The 25416-nt window shown below is 49.3% G+C and overlaps 1 protein-coding gene across 7 annotated transcripts; it reads right to left on the bottom strand.

The window, feature by feature from the left end:
• Positions 1–7354: 7354 nt before the first annotated feature.
• ZNF275 (zinc finger protein 275) lies at positions 7355–25047 on the bottom strand. 7 transcript variants are annotated; one of them, XM_023633478.2, is made up of 6 exons: positions 24902–25047; positions 23550–23623; positions 15038–15129; positions 14466–14574; positions 13766–13852; positions 7355–13445 (listed from the first exon to the last, which is right to left on the bottom strand). In XM_023633478.2, exons 3-6 carry the CDS (start codon positions 15050–15052, stop codon positions 12289–12291), a joined length of 1368 nt encoding a protein of 455 aa, XP_023489246.2. In that variant the 5' UTR covers positions 15053–15129; positions 23550–23623; positions 24902–25047; the 3' UTR covers positions 7355–12288. The 7 variants fall into 7 exon arrangements, with proteins under 7 accessions (XP_023489246.2, XP_070114596.1, XP_070114597.1 ...); XM_070258495.1 differs by lacking the exon at positions 24902–25047 and adding an exon at positions 24784–24809; XM_070258496.1 differs by lacking the exon at positions 15038–15129 and having other exon boundaries at positions 24902–25037.
• Positions 25048–25416: the final 369 nt, after the last annotated feature.

The following is a 25416-nucleotide window of genomic DNA, read 5'->3' as shown; positions in this document are numbered from 1 at the left end:
GCCAGAGAATTTATTTCAGTCGCGTGTTAAAGTTAGATATTTAAAGTCATGGTTTATGTCTTCTTCTGTGTCTTGCTTCTTTCACTCAACACTATGCCTTCAAAATTTCTTTAATACAAAAATTACCATGAGGGAAGTCCAAGGAAAATGATAAATTGGGAAAATTATTTGCAACTCACATCAGAGAAAAGGGGGTTAATTTTCCTATTAGGTAAGTAGCTCCTACAAAATAGTAAGAAAAATGCTAACAACTCAATAGAAAAATGGGCAAAAGCTATGAATACAGCTCACAGGAAAGAAATACAAATGACTTCTAAATAAGAGAAATCAGAATTAAAAGTACAGTGAGAGACCTTTTTCATTTATCAAACTGGCAAAGGTAGGAAAGTTTGCTAGCACACAACATTGGCAAAGGTGTGGGCAATCACTCTGGCACTGCTGGCGGGAGCTGTGGCCGGCACAATTTCTATGCAGGTACTTTGGCGACATCTGTCAACAGGACAAATGCATATAACTTTTGCTCCAGCAACTCCACATCTAGGAATTGATTCTACAGATATATTTGCACATGTGTGAAATGATAAAAGGACACTAGATAGACATTAAAGAGAATGAAGAAATTATGTACTGATATGGAACCATCTCCAGCATATATTGCTAATTTTAAAAAGGAAGGCAAAGGAGAGTATGAATAGTATGCTGGCATTTGTGTGAAACAAGAAGGTGTGTGTGTATGTGTACGTGCATAGAATATTGATGGATAGTTGATGAAGCTGGGTGATGGGTACATGGAGGTTAGTTATACTATTTTTTGTTTCTGTGTATGCCTGAAAATTCCCATAATAAAAGTCAAAATTATACTTAGAATAATGACAATAAAAAGAATATCTCTAGAAGGATGCATAGGAAACTAACAACACTGGTTGAATACACAGGCACTGGAACATAGAAACTGTGTTTGACGGAGTAACAGACATGAAATAATGAGTGTTTAAACACAGAGTTTATTTTTCTCATGTCTTGAGATGTTTGAAAGCAGGCAGTTGCTGGCTTTGGTTAGTTGCTCAAGAATGTCAAAAGAAAAGTCTTTATGATTCTCTTGGCATTTTCTTTACTGTACCAAGATAGCTGCTGAAGCTCCAGCCATCAAATATGTGTTCCAGGTTGGGAGAAAGAGAAAGGGGCAGAAAAGGACCAAAAGGGGGCAGCTCCCACTGATTCAGCCCACTGTAAAGAACTTTTCAGAAGCCCCACCCAATGACTTCCATTCTCATTTCATTGGTCACCCCTATCTTCAAGCGAGGCTGGGAAATGTAGTTTTGAAACTTGGCACGTTGCTACCCCCAACAAACTCAGAGTCTTGTTAAAAAACAAATCATGAGAGGGGCTGGCCCCGTGGCTGAGTGGTTAAGTTCGCGCGCTCCGCTGCAGGCGGCCCAGTGTTTCGTTGGTTCGAATCCTGGGCGCGGACATGGCACTGCTCATCAAACCACACTGAGGCAGCGTCCCACATGCCACAACTAGAAGGACCCACAGCGAAGAATATACAACTATGTACCGGGGGGCTTTGGGGAGAAAAAGGAAAAATAAAAAAAATCTTTAAAAAAAAAAAAAAACCAAAAAACAAATCATGAGAAGGGTCAAAATAAATGGGTAAAAAAACATGCCAGGAAAATACTAAAAGCAAAAAAGCAGGTAGAGCAACACTACTATCACGTAAAAGAGAGGCCAAAGCGAAAAGCTGCCAAAGGGATGAATACGAATACTCCCGTACATAAGACACAAGCCCAAAGGAGTTATGACAGGCACAAATCTTTGTGCCCAACATAGCTTCATAATATGTAAGCAAAAAGTTGACGGAAGTTCAAAAAGAAATGGACATAATCAGAGTGGAAGAGACTTACTGGACTTCGGCCAGGAATTGGCAGACTGAGGGGACAAAAAATAAGTAAGAATACAGAGGATTTGAACAATGCAAGTCGTGAGCTTGACCTAACAGATATACAGTGTATCTTGAACTGTACCCGACAATCAGGTAATATAGATTCTTCTCAGATGCGTACGGAACATTATCCAAAACTGTCTATGTGTTTGGTCACAAGGGAAACCCAAGTCCAAAAGCCAAAATCATATTCACTGACTCCAAAGGACTCAAATTAGAAATTACTAAAACCAAAGGAAAGCCCTTGCTACTGAAATGATGAAATACATGAACAGCAAAAAGCCCAGAATAGTTGAAAGACCAAAAGAAAAAATGTACAAACTCATGGCAGTTTTCGTCAGAAGAAAAGAATGTGCAGAAATGAATAAATTACCATAAGAAATGGGGTGGGTCGTAACTTCAGATGCAGAGACAACTTTTCTAAACGTTGTAAAAGGATACCACATACAGCTTTATATGAATAAATTGGAAAATCTAGATAAAAGAGATAATTTTCTAGGAAAATATGAATTATAATAATTGGTTGAGAAGTAGAAAATCAGAAGAAACCAACATCCACGGAAGAGATGTAACGATAGTCAAAGATCTAGCCTTCGAAACTGCACCAGGCCTGGATGGTTTTTTTCTTTTTTTTGTAGATTTGCCCTGAGCTAACATCTGTTGCCAATCATTTTCTTCTTCTTCTTCTCCCCAAAGCCCCCAGTACATAGCTGTATATTCTAGTTTAGGTCCTTCTGGTTGTGGCACGTGGGACGCCGCCTCAGCATGACCTGATGAGCGGTGCCATGTCCGTGCCTGGGATCCGAACTGGTGAAACCCTGGGCCATCAAAGTGGAGCACGTGAACTTAACCACTCGGCTGTGGGGCCAGCCCTGATGGTTTCATGGTTAAACTCTACTAAACCCAAAAAGAAATAGGTAATTCTCACATCGTCCAAACCCCTCCCTGCACGGGAAAAGATGGAAAGCAGCCAAACCCATTCATGAGGCTATTAAAACCCTGATACCAAAATTGGACAAAGATAGCAGAGTAAAAGCTCTGTGTAGCCCAATCTTTCTTATGAACACAAACACAAAGGTACTAAATCACATTCTTTATCATGCCCAAGGAGGTTTTTCCCCAAGGTGTAATGATAAGTTAATATTGACAGTTATCAACATAATTCACTTCATTATTGCTTACAGGGAAAACAAACATAATATCTCAATTGATGTAGCAAAAGCATTTGATAAAGTTCAACACCTATTCACACCATCCCTGCCACTCTTCTCTAAAGGACTCATCCTGATCATATGAGAATACAACACAGAATACTGCCGTCGCGCAGCACCGTGGTACACTGGCACGGCGTTCACTGTCAGAATGGGAGATAGTATTCAGTTGTTTGATTCCATTCAGGTCGTGAGTGTTTCCAGAAAAAGTCCTGTGGGGAATTTCTATTTTGCAAGAATGAAATGAAGCAGACCCTCCAGGAGGAAAATCTCTAAAGTTGTATACAACTGTGCCTTTGATAAAGTGTCTCCAATCTTAAAATAACACAGGAGAACATATGAAGAAAAGAATCAAGTTTTAGAGAAAAATGAGGTTCTCAAAACACATTTTGATCTCAACTAGACAAACTTCAAACCAGACTTTACAAAATGCTTTAGGAAAACAATTGCTGAACAATTTAAAGGAACTCTTGTCACAAGGACTGCTATCGATGCCAACCGTCTTCAGTAACTAAAGACAAAGGGCTTTTGAGATTTGCCCCATCTCTTAATCTTAGGTACAAAGTTCCTTGCGGGAAACACGCTACTAAAACCTTTCTTCTGAAACCCAGCGGGCTGCTCGAAAAGAGCCAGGCATCACGTAGGGGCCATTGCAAAGCAGGCAAGTGCACAGCGCGGGCCTCCAGGAGCCAGCTGCAGGCGACGGAGGGTTCGGGTCCTGCACCAGAAGGCCAAGCCCGAAAGGCAGCGGGTGAAGTGGATAACAAAATTACAATAACAGTTTGGAGATAAATCTCTGAATTCTAATCGAATCTCGGAAGCTCACTCCCGCCAGTGAGATCTGGGACTCGGGCTTCGCCATGTAGCGTCGGCCAAATGCGTCTTCCCAGGCCTTCTGTAGCCAGTTCCCATCCTCCACCCCTTGGCCCCTCCCATTCAGCCACCCAGTGTGCTTGCAGATTCTGGCCCAGGGGGCCTTCTGAGTCAAGGCTGAGGCTGTACCCGTCCTCATCCTCCAGGCACCTGACACCCACCTGCCATCTCCAGTCAGGAGATCCTGCCATGCCACTGAAGCGGCCATCCTGGAACACACAGAGGCCCAGCCCCGACGGGTCCTCTCGCACCCAGTGCACGATCTGGTCCATCATCTCCACCGCTTCGCTCTGGGACAGGAGGTGAGGGAAGGCCCAGGCTGATGCTGCCTCCCATGCAGTCTGGTCCCTCACGTGCTGACCTGCAGGGTCCCCAGGACTCGGCGCCGGGGTGAGAGAACTGTGTCCTCCCACCCACTCGTAGGACACCTTCCCCTGGGCCCACTCTGGGCCTCACCCCAGGGTGCGTGCTGGGGGCTGGGGTGGATCTGGCCCACCTGCCTTGCGGGCTCCCAGTCTGGGGGTGCGGGCCGCTCCCAGGTAGTGGGGTCGGGTCTGAAAGCACAGGGGGCCCAGGGAGGAGAGAGAGGCCCACCCCCAGCCTGGGCAGGGTGTGGAGGTCTTTGGGATGTAAACCCAGCAGGACCTGAGGACGGAGAGAGGGGGATTCATTTGCTCTGTAGTTTATTAATTGAGGTAGAGCCAGCATCCACTAAGGCACAAATCCTAGGAGCCCAGCTTGGTGCACATAGGCCCCACTTGTGGTGATTTTTGGCTACATGGCTGTCTTGCTCTGGTGCTCTGTCCCGAGGGCAGGCATTATGTCATTCACTTCTGGAGCTTGGCACACAGCAGGTGCTCAATAAATGCTTGTTGAATGAAGGTCAGAAAAGGGGTGAGGGAGGAGGGAGCACAGGATTCTTCTGACTTGTCTGAAAAAATTGGGGGCCGTGTTTTTTATCATATATTTTAAAAATCATTTTTTAAAAAGATTTTATTTTTCCTTTTTCTCCCCAAATCCCCCCAGTACATAGTTGTGTATATTTAGTTGTGGGTCCTTCTAGTTGCGGCATGTGGGACGTCGCCTCAGCATGGCCTGATGAGCAGTGCCGTGTCCGTGCCCAGGATCTGAACCCGCGAAACCCTGGGCCGCTGAAGCAGGGTACGCGAACTCAACCACTTGGCCACGCGGCCAGCCCCTAAACATCTTTTAATTAAAGCAATAATATGCGCTCAGTGAGAAAAAAATTCAACCAGCCCACCATTGCTGAAACCAAGCTCATACACACATGAATCCAAGAGAAGCCCAAGTGGCCTCACCTCCGCTCACAGCGGGAAGGGCACTCCCGCCAGGGGTTTCTCTTTCCTTCTCTCTTCTTTCTTCCACTCATCACCAGCGTGATGGCCTCAGGCCAGCTGCGGTGGGCCACCTCGGATTCACATCAACGGTGCGCTTCAATGTGAGGCTAGTGGCAGCCCCAGCAGTCAGCCTTTTGAATGAAATGCATTTTAGCCCAGTATTCCGGTGATGATCTGGGCCAGTAAGCCTGGCACACTGCAGGCGCTCAGTGTCTCTTGGAGGAGCTAGTGAGGGTGGAGCTCGGTACAGCTCTGAAAGCTTCAGGCTAATGGGTTGGGGGACTGTGGGGAAGGGGAAGCTAAAATGCAGTGAGCATCAAAGCAGAAGCTCCCCTTTCCACCTGCGTGCCTGCTATGGGCTGAATGTCTGTCTCCCCGCAATTCATATGTTGAAATCCTAATCCCAAATGTGACGGTATTGGGAGGGGGGGCCTTTGGGAGGTGATGCGCTCATGAGGGTGGAGCCCCCATGAATGGAATTAGTGCCCTTAAAAAGAGACCCCAGAGAGCCACTCCCTCGCCCCTTCCATCATGGGAGAACACAGCAAAATGACAGCCATCGATGAATCAGGAAGCCGGTCCTTACTAGGCCCTGGCTCTGCTGGTACCTTGACCTTGGACTTCCTAGCTCCAGAACTGTGAGCAATACATTTCTGTTGTTTATAAGCCACCAAGTTCATGGCATTTGTGTTATAGCAGCCCGAATGGACTTCAACAATGTCAGTGGCCCCTCCTAGGTGGGCCACAACCTAGACAGAGGTGGGCTGGGGCAGACGGCTGTGGGTGGAACCTAGGCTGGCCCATGAGGTGAAGGTGGGGGACTGCGAACTCCCAGGCAATCAAAGCCTTGTGGTGGGCCTCAGAAGAGCTGCAGGGCTCCGGAAGGCAGGCGCACTAGGAGAGGGGCAGAAGGAACATTCTCAACCCCTTACTAGAGGCCCACAGGGCCCCAAGAGAAAAGCCCCAGGCTTTCCCCTGTCCCCTGGGCCCAGTATTAGCTGTCCCAATGGACCTGTGGCCTTGACTTTTGCATAACTGAAGCTTGCCAGAACACAGCTTGCACATATTTTAAGGAAAAACAGTTGGAATTCTCAGTAGCAAGCACATCACAAAATCAGCAAAGCAAACGAGTGCTTCTTTCCAAACAAGGGGCTTGCAAGCAGAGGCGGCTGGGCTGGGGGTGGGGTGGGATGGTATCACACCACCTGCCTAGATGTTGCATTTGGGGTAGGAAAATTGATAGCGTGATGAGGATGGGCCCTGGAGAAAAGATGACACAGGCCTTGCCTAGGTACCTCTAGGGACACTGGGTTGGTGGGAGGAGTCACGCTCCTTTCCAAAATGTTGCTCCCTCCTGTTGGGACACATCATGGCCCACCAGGGCCCAACCCAAGCACTCCTGGAGCCCACTCTGTGCTAGTCCTTCCAGGACTGGGCAGCTGCCTTCATGGCGGAGTCCTGTTTGCATTTGGGAGGGTCAGGATGCCAGGGGCCTGTCTTCACTACCAGCCTTTCCCGAGGCAATGGTCACTAGAGAGAGGCCAGCCACTTGCCATCAAGAGGAGTGACCTCCCCGCTCCCATCCCCACCCAGCCCAGAGAGGTGCTGGCTGATTCTCCAGTCCTAGAAGCCACCTCTGTCACACCATTCCTGGTCCCCAGGGGAAGAGCTCAGGGACCAGCCTGGTCTTCTGCTCCCACTTGGAACTCAGACTCTGGGGAGAGCCCTAGCCGGGGTTGGGGAAGGCACTTGGCTGAATGACAGGCCCCTTCTGCCAAGGGACAGCTCAAACTTCCAGGAAAACCAGCCCTTCCTCACCAGGGCGCCTCTTCTCCCTTCCAAGTGTCCAGCAGGTGGGGGCCGAGACAGCATCTGGAGCCCAGGAGGAGGCAGAACTCCAGAGTGTGGAGCAAGAAGCAAGGGAAGAGCGGATAAATCAAGCTTTGACAAAGTCAGTCGAGGAAGATCAATGCCATTTAACGTATATTTATTGAAATCTACTTGATGCAAGGCACTGTGCTGGGTCTGGCAGGGGAATCAGACACGAAGGGCCACCCTGTCTTCTCAGAGCTCACAATCTAGCGGGTGGGTGCGGGTGCGAGGCTGATTACAGTAAGCGCCATATAACAGACAAGTTAAGGAGACAGGGAGGGACTAGAAAAGAGCGCCAACAACCGAAATGTGCACTGCGGCGGGACACAGCTACTGCTCTCAGATGTGCAAATAATGTCGAGGGCCAAGTTTAAAGCGATCATTTCTACTTTTGAAAGTAACACCCAAACCGATGCAATAAGAACCACAGAAGCTGAGTACCCTGGTAAGAGGGAGCTTATCACTCCCCAGTCTGCCTGACACCCAAAATAAAGAACGGGGTGGGGGGTGACTTAACTCATTTCATGGGGCAAACACAAGGTCAGAACAGGAACAATACCCAGACAGAAAAGCATTGGTCAAACTCACAGAGACTAGAAGGCAGAGATTTTTACCCATCTTGGTGAACAGAACGCAGTACCACATTTAAACGGGTGTTTCCGAGTCAGGCAGGGCTCGCGCAGGGAGCACGGGCCGGGTAGAACCTGAGGAAAACCAGCCACGTGGTTCTTCTCAGGAAGCAGCCACAGGGTAAAACGCAATTGGCTCTTGACAGATTGCAAAAAGCAGAGACCCACTCAAGCTGGCTCAAGTCAAGGGAGTCTATGGCGGGGACACAAATGGACCCACGAGGGCAGTCACCAGAAATCCAAGAGCACAATGGAGTCAGGCCTCCCTTGGGGCGCTGGGATTGAGGCAGCTCTGGGGCACCCAGCAGGAGCCCACAGATCTTCGAGCCAGTGCTGCCCACAGGGGCACCTCCTCTAAATACTGTGTGGCTCCCTCATTCTTCCACCACCAACTAGAATCGTCTGTCTCAGTTTCCTTGTTCGCACTTCACAGATGGAGAAACTGAAAGGCCTGGCCCGTCATCTCCAGCCAGTTTTGATGACCGGGTGCTGTCCTTGAGTCAGGTGTTCAGTTTTGCTTTAATTCATGTGGCCTAGAAGGGGGTGGGGGTCACATGGCATGCAACAGGGCTAAAGCCCAGGGCAAGTGCAATGTAACACCATGTGACAAAGTTTTCCCCTGTGATCAGGTGGGGCTCATTGTGGAATTGCAAGAGTGGGCAGGACACAACTAACCAACACAGTTCATCTTCATAAGCAGCAAAAATGGTAAACAATTACTTTCCTTTGAAAATTCCAGCAAGTTCAAAACTTTAATAAAAGCAATGGAGGGTTTCTTTCAGAATATAAGAAAAAGATACATTTCTAATGAGAGCTGGCATTCTGTGTAACCCAACTGCTCATTTCCCTTGCAAAAGGACTATGTGTGATTAGAAAGAAAACAAAGTGAGGTAGCTCCGCGAACGCACAGACAGCCGCACAGCGGGAAGCTTGAGCCACATGTTGCATCTGACACAGCAGCACACTCAGAGAGTGCGAGGAAACCCACCCCCAAGTGACCAGAGGCAAAAACTGAACTTGGCGCAACTACAGGACACAAGCGAAAGCCACAGACTGCTTGCGTTGAGAGAGCACGGACTTCACCTGCAAACACAGTGCCGGAAAGGACACGGTCTGTAGTGTTAACTCTAGGAGAGGGTTTGTTTGAGAGGAAATTATAGAGTCGAGAATGGAAAAAAGGAAAGGAGGGTGTGACAGGATGCCGAGACACTGGGTCCTGGTGGGGAGAAATGGAGCAGTGACGACGGCGACACAAAGTTCCGAGTCAACACTGTATCTGGATCCTTCATACAACCTGACAAACGACTAGTGAACGGGCAAGAAATGGCAGAGTACTTCCAGGTAAAGGTGCCAGACTTGCCCTCCGTGGATGTCAACATTCCTTACCAAATGACAGTTGCATCAAACACGTCACAACAGCTTGAAAAGAGAAAACTGGTCCGAGGAGGAAGTAGTGATTTCAGACCACAGATTCACAGCTACCGAGAGAGCTGAAGCCCACAGAGCAAAAGGAACTGCTATGTAACGAGCGCTGTTGGCTTCTCTCCAGCCTGGGCGTCAGGATGGAGACGTCACAGAGAGCCACTGGCGTGGCCTGGGGGCCATTCCAGAGTACCTTCTGGCTAAGGCCACAGGGGTCACTGTGGGACCCTGCTCCCCAGGATGGGGGCCTAAGAAGCTCTTCCAGATGTGCCCACTGACGAGTTCCACCTCAGCCTCAGTGGGCCCATCAGAAGGGCACACATCCTCTCCAGGTTCTCTAGTGTCCCCCCAGGCACAGCTGCCGGGATGTCACACCACAGCCCCAGCGTGGCCGGCTTCTACCTTCAGACTCTGCAGGCCACTGGATGGGCCAGGTTCCTGGCCAGCCTTTGCTGCTGGTCCTCCTGGGGGAGGCTGCCAGAAGTGATAGCCCAGCCCCAGGAGGACCAGCTTCTATTTCTATGCCACTTGGGCCACAGAAGGGCATCGTGGCCCTCCAAACCCTTGTTTTATTGCCTCTCTTGGGCACGGCTGCTGCAAGGCCTGGTGTGGCCAGCTTCTATCACCATGACACACAGGCCATCAGAGGGGCATGGGTCTTCTCTAAGCCTTCGCTCTGCCGCCCCTCTTAGGTATGGATGCAGGAAGTGATATTAGAACACGTGGGTGGATTTCCCCCTAGTTGCCAAAAGCAGAAGCCACCAAACTGACCTCCTTCCAGTCCCAGATTCACTTGCTAGGAGGAGGATGTGATCCACGCGACAGCGCCAGCCAGGTGAGTCTTCCTGTGCTTGAGGGGACGGCTCCTGGGTGGATCTGCTGCTCAGGCACTGAATCCACGCCGGGCATGGCCAAGGCTCCCACGAGTTCAAAGCATGGCTGGCCTTCCAAGACAGAGTTTGGACCACCCCATTGATCTAGGTGAGGCCCAGCCCCGCTGCTGATGGCTAGGGCCTATACTGAGGAACAGTCAGAGTGTTCTGGCCAATCTGCGATGGACATTTCTCTCGTGTGCGTGAGAGGCCAGGCTGGATAGTCAAGGACTGCCCACAGACATGCACGGAGTCTGCATCTTGGATGAGGAGCGAGCCTGCTTCTCCGGCCCATCCCCATCCAGCCTGCCCACCTGGTGCGTCCACCTTCTGGTGGGGCAGGGCTTTCAACTTTTCATTTGTAATTAAAATTCCAGAAGAAAATGTCATCATATCTAACTACTGCAGCAACGACACTTACGACTCAACGGACAACAATGAGGGCTTGGATACGTAAAAATTAAACACTTGTGCAACAAAAATGTAATAAAACTGCTACAAAGAGTAAAGCAATAAAATTGGAAAAGAGACCATCACAATCGATACGGAAAGAACCGCTGTGTAAAGTCAATATATCCAAAGGCAACTTGACAACTGGTCAAAGGAGATGAACGTACGATTTGCATGCAAGGAAACGGAAACAGTACTTCAGTCATCGCATGAGAGAACAAAAGATGAGACTAGGAGTCCGCAGGTCTGGGTCCATCCCCACTTCTGGTACTAACGAGCCATGGAATGACAGCAATAACTAAGACGATGACAGCAGATGACCTTCAGTGAGTGTGTACCTCCACGCCAGGCGCCACGGTCCAGTGCTCACAGTAACCGTAGGAGGTAGTCCTGTGATCACCCCATCACACAGAGCCGAGAACGGAGGGTTGGAGAAGTACCATCTAGGCCCCATATGAGGAAAGGCTATGGTTCTGGAAAAGGAGGCGCCACCTTACACTTGAGTCCTTGAAATGCCTGTTATTATGGGGATGCTCTCGCCACTACGGTATTTTGAACAACATAGTGCCACTTGAGGACAAGACCCATTCGCCTGAAACAAACCCCAATCGAAGCTAGTTTTGGATACACATGGGAGTCACCAGATTGAATTGGTTTAAGAAAAAAAGGCGCAAAAGTAATTTAACCCAGATTCGGTGCTTATTCCTAGGAATATGACCTCACAATGACAAATTTTAGATGTTTAACAAAAGTCTTTTAAAGGTGATTTAAAAAAGCAACACGTTAAGGGGTTATGTTGTAGAGCTACGGGACAAATTAAAAACAACCACAATCGGCCTAACGTTACATGAACATGTACTTACAGCTTGGGAGGAAACTTCTAGCGAGAGTTTTGTGCAGGGACTGTCACAGTGCTACATGGCACACAGCTCAGATGGATGGAAGCCAGTGGATGTGCTCTGAAACGGTCTGATGACTCAAAAGGGGCTCCGGGGTTGGTGAAGGTGGTGAGGCCAGAAATGAACGTGAGGAGTTAGAATAAAATGATCTCATGGCACAGAGCAAAGGAAAAAAGGAGTATTTTCTAAATTAATATATTATTCTATATAATATGTGATTTACAATATGTATGTATAACTAAATTAATAAATTAAATATTATAAGACATTTGAGTATTCTATTTACATGCCTAAAAATTCATAAATTCAAGTAGGCCTACAAACTCTGGGGTGAGCTTCTCTTCGGGAGAGTGGCGATCACTTTCTATTGACGCCATCATTGAATAGCTCTGTGTCTTAGTTTCCCTGAGGGGGGAGCTTGGAGGAGGGGACCAATGAGCCCCCTCGCCACCCTCACATCTGGTTTCTCTTCTCTAATTCTCAGATTCAAGGCCTGTGGATTTAAATACCTTGAAGGTACTTTATGCTAGTTAAACTGGCCAAAATAAATTAAAATGGCAAAAGCTACTCTTGATAGGCAAAATGGGAAACACGTACACTTATAAATTGCTGGTGGCAGTATAAATTGGTTTCAATCTTTCTGACAATAAAATATGTAAGTGCTACAAAACTGTTCACCTCCTTGGGCTCTGCCATCCCCCTCTAGGGACGCGGGTCCCCCGCGGGAACCCGCTGACAGCTGAGGGCCTGCAGGCCCCATCTACTCCTGGTGGGTGGGCTGGTGCTTCTGCAGCGCCGACCGCCTCTTGAACACACGGCCACACTCACTGCACTCGCAGCGTCTTGCTCCACTGTGGGTCCTCCGATGGCGACTCAGGCCGGAGCTCCTCCGGAAGGCCTTCCCGCATTTGTCACACTCATAGGGTTTCAGTCCGCTGTGGATGCGCCGGTGTTTAATCAGGTCGGAGGGCCCCCGGAAGGCCTTGCCGCAGTCGCCACAGGCGTAGGGCCGCTCCCCGGTGTGGATGCGCTGGTGCTCCAGGAGGCTGGAGCTCTGCCGGAAGGCCTTCCCGCACTGGCCGCACTCATAGGGCTTCTCGCCTGTGTGGATGCGCCGATGCTTGGTCAGCTCCGAGCTCCTCCGGAAGAGCTTGCCACAGTGGGGACACCCGTAGGGCTTGGCCCCGCTGTGGATGCGCTGGTGCTCAGCCAGGCCGTTGACCCCTCGGAAGGACTTGCCACAGTCGTCGCAGTCGAAGGGCAGGTGGCCAGTGTGCATTCGCTGGTGCTTGAGAAGCTCCTGGCGATCCAGGAAATCCCTGCTACATGCCTTGCAGGCAAAGGGCTTTTCCGAAGTGTGAAGCTTCTGATGTCGAAAGAGGTGAGTGTTCACTTTGAAGGACCGCCCACACTCCTCACAGTCAAAGGGCTTCTCCCGGCTGTGGACGCGCAGATGCTGACTGAGGCCTGCGTTCTTCTTAAACCTTTTCCCACATTCCTCACACTCAAAGGGCTTTGCCTCCCTCTCCATTTGCTCCCTCTTCTCCACGGCATCATCAAGGGCCCAACTTGGGCCAGGCCGCGGCTCTGCAGCCACGTGGCTCTTGCGGTGCTCGTTGAAGTCAGAGACGCCCCGGAAGACCGTCCCGCAATCGCCGCACTCCCAGCCCTTCTCCTCACTGTGAATTCTCTGGTGCTGCACCAGGAGGACCTTAAGCCGAAAGGTGTCTCCACACTCTTTACACGCAAAGTGATGTTCTACAGGCAGATTCTGGGGGCTCCCCCCGCTCCCCTCAGACTCCCCATTCTGTTTGACCTCAGGGCTGGGCTCACTGGTGCTCGGGGAGCTTGTAGACGCCATCTCCTGTGGCTGGGCTTCTTCACCCATGGTCCGACGCTGGGTCACTGACACGCTTTCTGAAATGAGAACCACAAGACACTGCAGTCTTCAGAGGAGGACGGAAGGAGCTTACTCTCCTTTGTCAAGAATCGCTTTCCTCCTGAGACAGCTGCTGAGCACTGGGCCTGGAGGCCACCGGGGCAGGATGGCTGGTGCTCACCCAACCAGAAGCCAGGACCACAGAGGGAAGGGCCAGAAGGGCCTGACTGCTGGACGCTCCCTACCAAAGTGGCCCTGAAAAGGCCTCCCCTTCTGTGGTTAAGGAGCAGCCACATTCAGTCCCCAAAGCCTGAGCTAGGCCTCCCCCACGATTTCCTCACATTTCTTTTTCACTCACCAGAAAGCTTAGCTCGATCCACGTTATGGGATGGGATTGATACCAACAGCAGGCAAGAGACCAAGGCAGGATTCAAAACAGGAACTCCTGCTCATGGAAAAGGAGACAGGTTACGGCAGCAGCCAAAGATGACATGAGAACAGGGCAGGAACAGGCTGACACCTTCCAAGGGGAAACCCTTTCAATCCTCAAAGGCTGGCTTGGCCGTGACCATAGGCAAGTCAACCATCCACTTCAAATGCCTTTCCTAAGGGCCAGCTCCTTCCAGGGGCTGGACGAGGCCAGCTCTGGGCCCACCCGGGTGGAGTGCCAGGTGGTCGTCCTGAGGAGCCGATCCTCCCTTTCTCCTGACCCACCCACCTCAGGGCCTGCACGGTGAACTTCGTGCTCTTCCACAATTCCCAAACCTGACCCCCAGCAGTCTCTCCTCCTAAGAACCCTCCCGACCTCACACGTGCAACCCAGTAAAAGACTGAGGGGCTTCTTTCCATGCCATTAGGAGTTGAAGGGAGCCTTGCCACTTTGAGGTGTTGGCTGGGGCAGACGCTTTGCATTTTCTTACAGCCCATCCCCAGGGGGCACAAGCCCCTGGAAGGTGAGCTTGTGTAGGGCCACACCAGCTGCCCCTCATCCCACTCCCAGCTGTGTAGTACCATGAAGCTGCAGGCAAAGCTGGTGGAAGGGCTAGGGGCATCCTTACCCACGGAGGTCACGTTCCCGTAATATGCCAGTGTCCTTTGCTCAAAGTCCAGCCTTAACCACTCCCTTTTTGTGAGGTACTGTGCCACACTGCCAAACATCACCAAATCCTGAAAGAATTCCCAGGGATAATCAGTCCTTCCACCTATTCTAGAATGAGAAAGGGGCAGTGCCAATAACCCCAGGGACAAGAGGTGAGAGTCTGGAGTGGGTGTGTGTTGCTAACATGGAGATCTAACCACAAGCCTCAAGAAGTCCTTGAAAGAGAACCTGATCAAGCACCAGGAGACCTGGGCCATGGTCCTGGCCTTCCACTGTCTTCCCAAGGGACCTCAGTTCAATCACTTTCCTGGATTGAAACTCAGCTCCCCCACTGGTATGATGGGAATTACAAGCCAAGTGGACATCCATTCCTTGGCAGACTCTGGGGAGAGAAGCAGAGGAAGGGAGGAAAGGCAGCAGCTGGGGTTCAGGCCCTGCCGTGTGTCATGCTAGGGCAAGAGGCAGAGGCTGAGGCCTGAATTAGGGAGCAGTGACAGATTCCCAAACCAGGCAGAGGGAAGCACAGCTCACCTGGGCCTCGAGCATCTCAAGAGGGCCTGCCAGCACCTGGTTTCCTGGGGCTCCATCCTGGGGAAGGGCAAGACCCTGGGGGGCAGGCGGAGCTAAGGAAAGTGAAAAGAGCAGTGAGTGACAGCAGCCCTGTCTCTGGGTCCCGTGGGATGAGACTGGTGATTTTCTTTTCTGAGGTTTTAAATCTTGTTGAATCTTCTCTTGCATAGCAGCTAAGTGACAAGACAGAGCATGGGGACGTCTAAGAAAAAATATCCTAAACAGTGGAGAAAGTGGGCTGGCAAAGAATTAATACAGGCAGGCTAGAGGGAGCCCAGACAAGACAAATGAATGTTAGCCCAGGCACAGCTTGGAGAAGACAGCCAGACTGAGAGCCAACGGTGGGGAGACCGGCTCTCAGAGACAGGCTGGCCACAGCCCTCCTAGCAAGCCTGCCTCAAAGTGGTCAATGCTCACACTGCAGAAGGAAATGTCCCCAAACGAATATCAGAAGAAACTAGGAAGTGAGAGATCCTTTCAAACTTTGTAGGAGCAACAAAAAAACAGACTGGGCCACTGGAGGGAAGAAGGGCAACAAAGAGCAGGAGCCGGGGCTTTCTGATAAGCAGCAAGGCCCTTTAAAGGCCACACCCCACCCCACTGAAACAATTTGCCAGGTGACAGTAAGACTGCTACAAACAAGAACATTTCTGTTACATATTTGACAAAATGAAAAGTTGAATAAAACAGCTGGAAAAAGAAGCCTCAAAAGAAGAAAAAAAAGATCATCAGGGGCCGGCCTAGGGGCAAAGCGCTTAAGTTTGCACGCTTCGCTTCGACAGCCTGGGGTTCACCAGTTTGGATCCTGGGCGCGGACCTACGCAGCACTCATCAAGCCATGCTGTGGCGGCGTCCCACATAGATGAACTAGAAGGACCCACAACTAGGATATATAACTATGTACTGCGGCTTTGTGGAGGAAAAAAAAGAGATCTTCAAACACCAAGTTGCGAAATAAAAGATCTGAACAATATATACAAGTTACCGTTTCCTTCCAGATTGCAGAAAATGTGAAATATCAGAAGATCCTGCCACAGACACGTGTGCATCATAGGCCTCCCACTTCAGTGAGTTCAAAGAAACAGGAACACAGTTTCTGCTCTGATGTCAGGTCAATTCAATTCAATTCATAATTAAATGAAAAGAAAGCATTTTACACGAGCTCGAGGAGTACAAAACCCAGATACTCTAGAAAGACTTTTACATAAATTTAGATGTTACGTTAAAAGGGATGGATAGAGACTTCTACTTCCGGCCATGATGGAGTAACAAGGAGCAGATTTAATGTCCTGCCATAAACAAGTAGGAAAATGGACAAAATCGATGTGACACAGTTTTCAGACAGCGGACAGCAGGCAGTGCAGGATCATGATCTCCAAGAGAAGAGAAACAAATGAAGTGAGCCTTATCATCGCCTCAGCTCTCTGCCCGCAGGCAATTTCCAGATTGAGAGTGTAGGGAAGGGAGACCCAAACAGAGCTTGGTGCCTTCATCAAGACACAGACCAGCGCTCAGGGCAGCTGAGGCAGCTGCAAGTTGCAGAGCAGAGTTCCAGAAAGGAGGGAGCTATGCAGAAAGAAGAGCTCTAAATAAAAACCTACCTCAGGCTTTCTTTGAGTCTTTCCTGACCATTAAGTTGTGTGTGCATCGAGTGAAACTCCCAAAACCTGGTAAAAGAACAACCAGAATGCTGAAAGCTGAACAATTCCCAGGACACACAAAAGTAGGGAGATGGTAAGGGTCCAAACAAGCAGAGTACAGAGTCCTCAGTGATCAGCTGGGGCATTCAGCAGAGAAGCAGTGGGGCCATGCCTTCATAGTACGACTGATCTATCCCTGGAACCACGGCGGCCCTGGACCTGCTCTAGAAAAGCTTAAAAATAGGTCTCAAAGGGATGAAATTGTTCCACGCATAACTACCTCCAAAAAACAAAATCCAACACTTTTCAAAGTGAAACAACAAAATCTGGACACTCAACAACATAATCTCTACAATGTCCAACACCCAATAAAAAATTATTAAAATGCCAAGCAGCAGAAAAATATGACAAGGAAAATAATCTCAATAGAAACACTCAGAAATGATCAGATAGACCTCACAGACAAGGATAACAGCTAGTTTAACTATGTATAAGTATTTTAAAAAAATCAGGAACGTAATGAGAAAATGGACAATATAAACAAGAACCAAATGGGACTTTTAGAGGCGAAATTATAATATTTAAAATGAAAGTTTCACTGGATGTGATTAGACACTGCCAAAAAAACGGGTTGGAAAACTTGAAGACGTAGCTACAGAAACTATCCCAAATGAAGCTTAGAAAGAAAAAAAAAATTAAAAACACATTCTTAGTAACCTGAGAATGATAGAAAATGGTCTAACACACAGGTAACTGGAATCTGAGAAGATGAGGAAAAGGGGGGGAGGATAAAAATATAGTTGGAGAAATAATGGCTGAAAATGTTTTTTCTAAATTTTGATGAAAACTAGATGCAAGACACAAACAGCAAGAAACAAAAAACAAAACCAAAAACCCACACATATACACCAAGACACATCATAATCAAACTGCTGAAAACCAATGATAAAGAGAAAATCTTAAAGCAGCCAGAGGGGGGAAAATGTTATATACAGAGGAGCAAAGATAAGAATAACTGCTGACTTCTTATCAGAAAATGTCAAGTCAGAAAACAAGTGAAGCACATTTTTAAAGTGCTAAAGGAAAAAAAACACTGTCAACCTAGAATTTTACATTCAGGGAAAATATCCTTAAAAAATGAACGCAAAATAAAAACTTTTTCAGAAAAACAAAAGCTGAGAGATTTGCCACCAGCAGACCTGTACTACAAGATATATTAAAGAAAGTTCTTCAGGTGAAGGAAAATGATACCAGATGGAAACCTGGATCCACACAAAGGAATGAGGAACACCAGGAATGTAAATATGTGGGGAACATAAAACGTTTTTACCTCCTTCATTTTTAAATTTTTAAAAAGTAACATTCAAAGTAAAAATAATAATAAGGTAGTGTGGGGTTTAGAACATATGTAGAAGTAAAACATGATTGGGTATTTCAGGAAGCCCTCCAAGACTGAGGCAATGCTAATAAGCCAGTAGTGGAGATAAAACACAATTCTAAAAAATAATTCAAAAGAAGAAAGGTAAAGAAACAAAGGAAAAAGAAAAGATGGGATAAGTAGAAACAAACAGAAGATGGCAAATTTAAAATCCAACCAAATGGGTAATTAAGTTAAATGGAAATGGACTAAACACTCTGATTAAAAGGCAGCGATTATCAGACTGCATTAAAAAAGAGACTCAACCATATGCTATCTACAAGAAACTTTATAAAGACTTTAAATGTAAAGACATAGATAGGATAAAAGTAAAAGGATGGAAAACAATATACTTTAACCAACAGAAAGGGTCTAAATAATCCAAATGTCATAGAAACAAGAGGGAGAGGGTGAGTGACGAATATGACTCAGAGCTCTGGGGACCTTACTAGGGAGTCCTAGAACTCAGAGCAAGAAGAAAACTGAAGAGCTTATGTACAAAATCAACAGGTTGTAGGAAACAAGGGGGGAAAAAAAAGAAAAATAAATAAATAAGTGAAAAAAAAATCAACAGGTGGCCAAGGCAGCAGATTACAAAAATTTGAATTCTTCTTAGAAGATGCAGACAGACAGTAAGTTTATTAAAATATCCAAAGAGGGTAGAGGAAGGGGAGAGAAGAGCTAAGTATATATTTGCATTTTAGGTAAAAAAGAAAGAAACTGAGTGATCCATAGCTAAAATGAGCACACCCGTACTGCAATGTGCACCACACTGGGCTTGAGCCCAGGTCTAGAAAGGTCTTCTACCATTTCCACAACGTGCGAATTTTTAGTAACAAAGCTGCATTTCTTTGGTAATAGAAAAGAATAACAATTTAAGAAGATTTGGGTAGACTTTGGATAAGAAAGATGCTCAGTATGCGAGAGGACAGGGCTGAGGCCAAGGAGGCAATGGGGAACGGCCCTTAAAGCTGGGTGACACCCTGAGGTGCTCACATGGGCAAGGCAGGTACAGGGGAGAAGGGCTGGCAGGAATGTGTGGGCAGTCCCAGAAAGCTTGGAAGCAGGACCATGGGGTTGTGACTTCCTGGGCTCATCCTCCCAAGCTATCAGCGCCATGGACAGGTGTGAGCAGAAGGCCTCCTTTGATCCCAAGGTCCATGGAAGCTCCCTTCCCATCTTTAATAGGCGTTTCCTATTAAACAACATAGGTGTTTCCCTGGTGTGCGAACGAAGTCTTCAGGTGCCCAGCAGGCAAGTCCTTTGTGTCCCACTGTCATCTGGGCAGGGCCCCCTCTGAGCGGTTGGATTCTTCCTGGTATGCATTTGATGTCTGGTTTGACTTGGGCTTCCAATACAAAATGAACTGGTCACAGATTACTTATACAATTCATTTTTAAAAATTCACTTCCAATTGACATTGAGCTTTTGCTGCCAAGTGGAATGGAGAGGAGAGCATCTCACAGTGACCTTCTGAGAAAGAGAGCCTGTTACAAACCTCATCTCACTGCCCTCAGGCCAGAGACTTAAGGCCTTTCCCCCCACAAGGCTCTGGCCCAACCCACCAGGCCCATATCCTGCACCTCAGTCATTCGTTCCAGACACTCGGGCCTCCATTCTGTTCTAGATATACCCCTCAGGGCCTCTGAATCTGCCACAGGGGGCTCCTTCTAAGAACTCAGGCCTCACTGAAATGTCACCTCTCAACATCTTCACTCTGCAGCCCCATCAGGGTTTACTCATGACACCTTTCACTACCTAAAAATTATCCTCTGACATTGCTTGCTTTTACCTGACTCTCCCCCAGAGAAATGTCACCTCCCACAGGGCAGGGGTTTTCTCTTTCTTGGTGAGCCCCGAATCCCCAGCCTCTGCAGCAGCTCCTGGCACTGAGCAGGCACATGATAAAATGTGGGGGAGGGGCGTGTTAAATGGAGCATCTACTACGTGTTGGCACCGAGCCTCTCCCTCCACACAATTACATTTAATTATTACAACCTTTAGTTATTACCACCTCCATTTCATGGTGAAGGAAGTCACGGATCTCAGAGGTTAAGTAACTTGCCTAAAGTCCAGCTCCCAAGATTTGAGACTTCTGAATCAGACCAGAGAAGAGAGAAATCAAATGCAACGCTCTAACACCAGGCCACAGCCACAGGCGAGGCACTTATCAGTGTCCTTGCAGCCTAATGGTACACACAGGTTTTGGGAACTGGCTTTAAATCATCCTATTAACAGGCCATCACAGACACTCACTGTGCAACAGATACACAAATCATTCTCTTTCTCTCACACTCACACACACTTCTTCCAAGCCACCCACGTTTAATTGAGCAAACCCTCGTGAAGCGTTCCATTTAATTGAGCAGATCCTACCGAAGTGCTTTTACTTAACCGGTATGATTAACTGTTAAAATCCTGGAGCCGCAAACCCCAAGTGGATTGTTAATTCTCCCTTCCTGTGCAGCAACAGGAGTGGCCCTTCCTGTACCAGACTTGCCCAGGGGCCTTAACCTGACTGCACTTCAGATCACTGTCCACAGTAACAGCCCAAGGACACACAGAGATCATTTAGAAGGTGCTCAGAAAAGTGGGGGTGGGGGGGGGCAGCGAGTCCCGCTTTCACAAAAGGAAGCTAAACTCTGCATAACCGACCAAGTGTATCAGGTAAAAGCTTTAGGAGAGGCAAAGGAAGATCATTTAAAAAGATAGTACCCATTAACTCTCACTGCAGTTAAAAATAAAATGATCATCAGTCCTGGAGAAAATCTCATCATTCAGAAGCTATGTTGCACAACTGCTTGACTTTAAAATGCTCAAAGTAATCTGAAAAAGAAGCTGGACGCTGTGAGAAAAGTGACAAATACAGGTGTCCACTACCTTCCAAAAGTAGACCTTTGGAGATCAAGGTCAAAGCAATCCCAGGCAGAATATGAAAATCATCGTCGTGCACCCGATGGATACAGAGGGTGATGCTGCCCTTGAATACAAGGCACTTCCGCTCACCGTGGAAAAGCACGCCCCAAATCTCCTAAGATGCACGCCTATCCCCACCAGCGAAATGGAAGTTCCGACAAAGACTCTGGGAAAACCAATCTCCGTCTCTTCATATAAACACTGTTATCTTCCTTCTTAAAGTGGGATCTGAAGTGTAGTCTAACGACTATCCGCTCCCAGAGTGAAAGCCCTAGCAAGGTTACTGCAGATTCCGCCCTGGACCTAGCCAAGTGCCACGAACACTGCAAGTGCCTTATGAACACAGGGGACTCAGGTCAATGCTAACCTACCGCCTGACGATCTGAACAATCATGTTTTCTAAAACATGAGAGCTCATGTGAGTGAACACATGTTCCTGATATGTGCTTTACACGGCAATGTAAATTTTTTTTTGCTGAGGAAGATTCGCCCTGAGCTAATATCCGCCGCCAATCTTCCTCTTTGTTTTTGCTTGAGGAAGATTAGCCCTGAGCTAACATCTGCACCTATCTTCCTCTACATTTTTTGCATGTGGGACACCTCCACAGCATGGCTGATGAGTGGTGTAGGTCTGTGCCCAGGATCTGAACGCGCGAACCCAGGCCGCCGAAGTGGAGCACACAGAACTTTAACCACTGGGCCATAGGGCCGGGCCCGACGGCCATGTAAATTTTAGACAACTTATTTAAATTGAATTTTCCATATGGAATCAAACATTAAGAGAATCAAAATAATCATTCCACTTTGACCTGAAAGATCAGAAATTAAGAGTTGAATTTAATGGAGACAAAAACAACCCATGTCACAAAAAGTAGTGAATAATTAGGTGCTGTCTGGTTGCCTTTGAGCTCTAGACTCCTCCTCAGGCTGTCTGGCTACTAGTAAAGATAGCTTCCAAGCCTAAAATATCAGGATTCCACCGATTCCATGGCACAAACAACCAAGCAACATCCTCAGCAGATACGGTCCTTCTCTGGGCAGTGGGAGCAAGGGAGAGGCAGCAAGGCAACCCAAACTAGATCTATTTGGCAGCTTCCAGAAACTTCTAAGGGATATCAGAAACACCTGGACTCCCTGGAGTATCAAAATAAAGTCCCGTAGCAGAATGTCCTCAGGCCCCAGAAGACAACAGGTGGCTCCTGGAGTTGTTTGATTCTGGGCCAGAGCAAAACTTCCCCAGAGGGTGTCTTTATAGTCACACAAGAGACCTCACTCTTCAGCATCTACTCACATGGGTGCCTTCAGCCCTCTCTCCCATCCAAATGACCACCTGGATTCCCAATTCTCCTTGCTGGATATCAGTTCTCCTTTGATTCATGTCGCTTAGATTGAGAGAACCATCTCTGGGCAAAGATGTTTCAGTGACACTGGCATATATGAAAATATGAGTGCTTTCAGAACGGAAACAATACTTCTCATTGTCTACATCCTCACCCATGGGGCCTTCTAACAGCATGGCCAGCTTTAAGGCCAGCAGACATGGTCTGTAAACACCCAGACTTACCCAAAAGAGACACACAGTGATGGCTCATCGTGTCTCAGAACAATTCTGAGTGATTAGTCAGGCAGGTAAGGTCCCACCTGTTGGACTAAAATAATTCAGGGGGACAGAAGCAGGCTTGGGGGCGCCGTCTGGGAACAGGTCTTATTGGGTCGTGAGTGCTCGACCAAAGGACAGGCTGTGAGACGGAACACAAATTGTCACGATCCCGACCCACTGCAGCCAGGCAAGTCTGGGATGCTGAGCTGAGCCCCTGGGCTGGAGCTGGGCCTGGCCTTCATGGGCTCTCAACCTGTCTGGCCACTCTGTACTGTGCCAATGTGCTGCTACTAGAAGTGGTAGAATCCTAAAGGGCCAAAAGAGAGAGTGTTTCACCAGCGAAGCCTGTTTCTCTAGGCGGTTAGTATCTGCGAGCGTCTTTTTCTGTATGCGTGGGTGGGAGGCATCTGTCTCATCTTCCCCAGTTTCCCTCTCTCACTCTGCCTGGGCACCTGTCCCTCTCAGTTTAGGTTTCCATTTTCTTTTCCTTCTATAAAAAGCCAGAAGGTAGACCAGAAGGGGATTTTGTAGTGTTTGTTGTATTTAATTGAGGAAAGGTTTATGTTCCCATTTCCCCAAGAAGACGCATGGCATCTTACTAAAAATCAAAACAAATTGTAAGTATAGCTTCGTTTAGGTTACACTGCCCTGGATTTGAAAGATTCTAAATGGGGGTAGGAGATGCTGTGCAAATTTCAAGGGGCCCTGGGCCATTTGGGGAGCCCAGGGAGGTAAGGGTCAGGGCTGGATCGGTGGATTAGAATGCTGGCCTGGGGTCTGCTAAGAGCTCAAAGGGCAGAGTAGCAGGGGTGAGTGGGGCCACGGAGTTGCATTTTCAACCAGCACTCAGGCAACTGGACTGTGGAGCTGTGCCTGTCTAGAATCTGGAGGCTTCCTTACCTCCAGTGCTCAGCAGACAGGATTCCAGCCCATGAGCCTCCTGAATGGATCCTGCTCTCTGTGCCGTCAGACTCCTGGGAAGAGAATTTACACTTTCCAGTGATTCTCCAAGGGGTCTCTCACTTGAACACATTTTTGGGGAACGGACTGTGCTGTACCAGGCACTGTGGAACCTGCTTCTACTTAAAGGCTCAATGGGGGAGGGAGGATGGGGGATGGGGCCAGCAGCATTAGTACCCAGAGGGGGTGCTGTTCTAGCAATCCCATCTGAAAACCTTTGGTAAAAGAAAAATGTCGGGTCTGAGGTTGAAGAGGAAATATTTCACTGACCAAGGAGACTGAAGGGGGCTGGCGGCCGGGCTAGGCCAACGCTGGCTGGAGGGTGTCAGTTGGAACGGGGTGGGACCTCCGGGAAGAGGGCCAGGACTGGGGGGGGGGGTGTCTGAAAGGGACCATGGGCTTAGGGCGGTAGGCGACCGTGTGGGGGGAGGATGGAAAAAGACATGTAATTAATCACCCAAATATAGACTAGAGGAGGCAGCAAAGGAGTTTTTTGGGGGGGGGGTACTGGAGCTGGAGATGGTGGCCCCCAGACGAGTGACAGAAAAAGCCCTGTTCAGACGGAGAGACTTGAGCTGGTCTTCACCCAGCAAGGGCTGCCCCCTCCCCCTCCCTCACAGATCTTGGGCACTAGGCTACCCCGCCACCCTCCCCGCCAAGCTGAGGCTCGACTCCCACCCAAAAGGAAAGGAGGGACTCCACCAGCAGGAACCGTCTCCAGCTCACCCACCCGGCGCCCCTGACTGCGGCTCAGCCCCTCCCCAAGACAGACAAACCCTTTAACCCCTCAGCCAACGCCCTCTCCCCCTCGGCCTCCATTGCGCTTGGGGCGGGGGTCCCCTCCTCCACATACTGACCGGTTCCCACCCTCTAGCGTTCCCCAGAAAGCAGCGTAGGCCTCCGCACATTCACGATTCCCGCCCCTGACCGCCGCCCCCCGCCTGCCGAGGGAAGGCCTTAGGGCCTCCTAGTACCAGCCATCCAGGATCCGTCCCCCTCTCCTGCTGGCCCCTGGGCCGAGCAGCTTCCGCGGGCCCTCCCCACCCCCAACAAGGCTTGGACGCCCTCTCACCGCACTCACGGGAACACTCACTCCAGCCTCACACACTCTCCTGGGCCGCCCCCTGCAGATCCTCTCGTGGCCCAAACGATCACCCTGGCCCCACACATTCACCTGCGACCCGAGCACTGTCCCGGGCTCCCAGCACATCCTCTCGTGGCTCAAACGATCACCTCGGCCCCACACACCCTCCCGCGCCCAGTGCGCATCCTCCCGTGGCCCGCACGCTCACCCCGGCCCGGCGGCGGCTGACGCCCGGCCCTCGGCTGGCGTGGCCCAGGCAGGCCCGGCGTGGCAGGAAGCGCCACGGAGCCGCCAGCGCCCGGCTGAGCCCAGCAGCCCCGCGGCGCGTTTCCGGAGCCGCGGGCGCCGCCGAGGGTAGTTGGGGAGCGAGGCCCCGCCCCGGCCCCGGCCCCGCCCGGCCCCTCGGCTCCGATTGGCTCGGAGAGGGGGCAGGGCGGGAAGGGGGCGGGACTGAGATCGGGGGAGGGTCGGACCAGACTGCCCGGGAACGTAGCGCACCAGCCAAACGCCTGGTTGGAGGGGGGAGGAGTGGAATGAATGTACTAATGAATGAACGAGCGAATGAACCGACCAACCCACGAAGGAGGGAACGAAGGAATGGAAGGGACTCCTCCCCCTTGGGCTCCTTCTGGACTGGGGTGAAGGGAGAGGGAAGCAGAGCGAAGCCAGCCCCCACTGGAGGGGGTCAAAGCGCCTCACTGAGTCACCAAAGGTGTTGTGAGC

This window comes from Equus caballus, chromosome X (genome assembly GCF_041296265.1).
Source record: "Equus caballus isolate H_3958 breed thoroughbred chromosome X, TB-T2T, whole genome shotgun sequence".
Classification (NCBI taxonomy): Eukaryota; Metazoa; Chordata; class Mammalia; order Perissodactyla; family Equidae; genus Equus; species Equus caballus.
The sequence above is the reverse complement of the archived record's forward strand: the minus strand, read 5'-3'. Positions and strand labels throughout refer to the sequence as shown.

Excerpts from the sequence above, each read along its gene's own strand:
- ZNF275 (XM_023633478.2), bottom strand. Across the intron at positions 13,853-14,465 it reads CGGGAACGTGACCTCCGTGG|GAGTTCCTGTTTTGAATCCT; the intron begins GTAAGGATGCCC and ends TTCCATGAGCAG. Across the intron at positions 13,446-13,765 it reads GGATCGAGCTAAGCTTTCTG|AAAGCGTGTCAGTGACCCAG; the intron begins GTGAGTGAAAAA and ends TTCTCATTTCAG.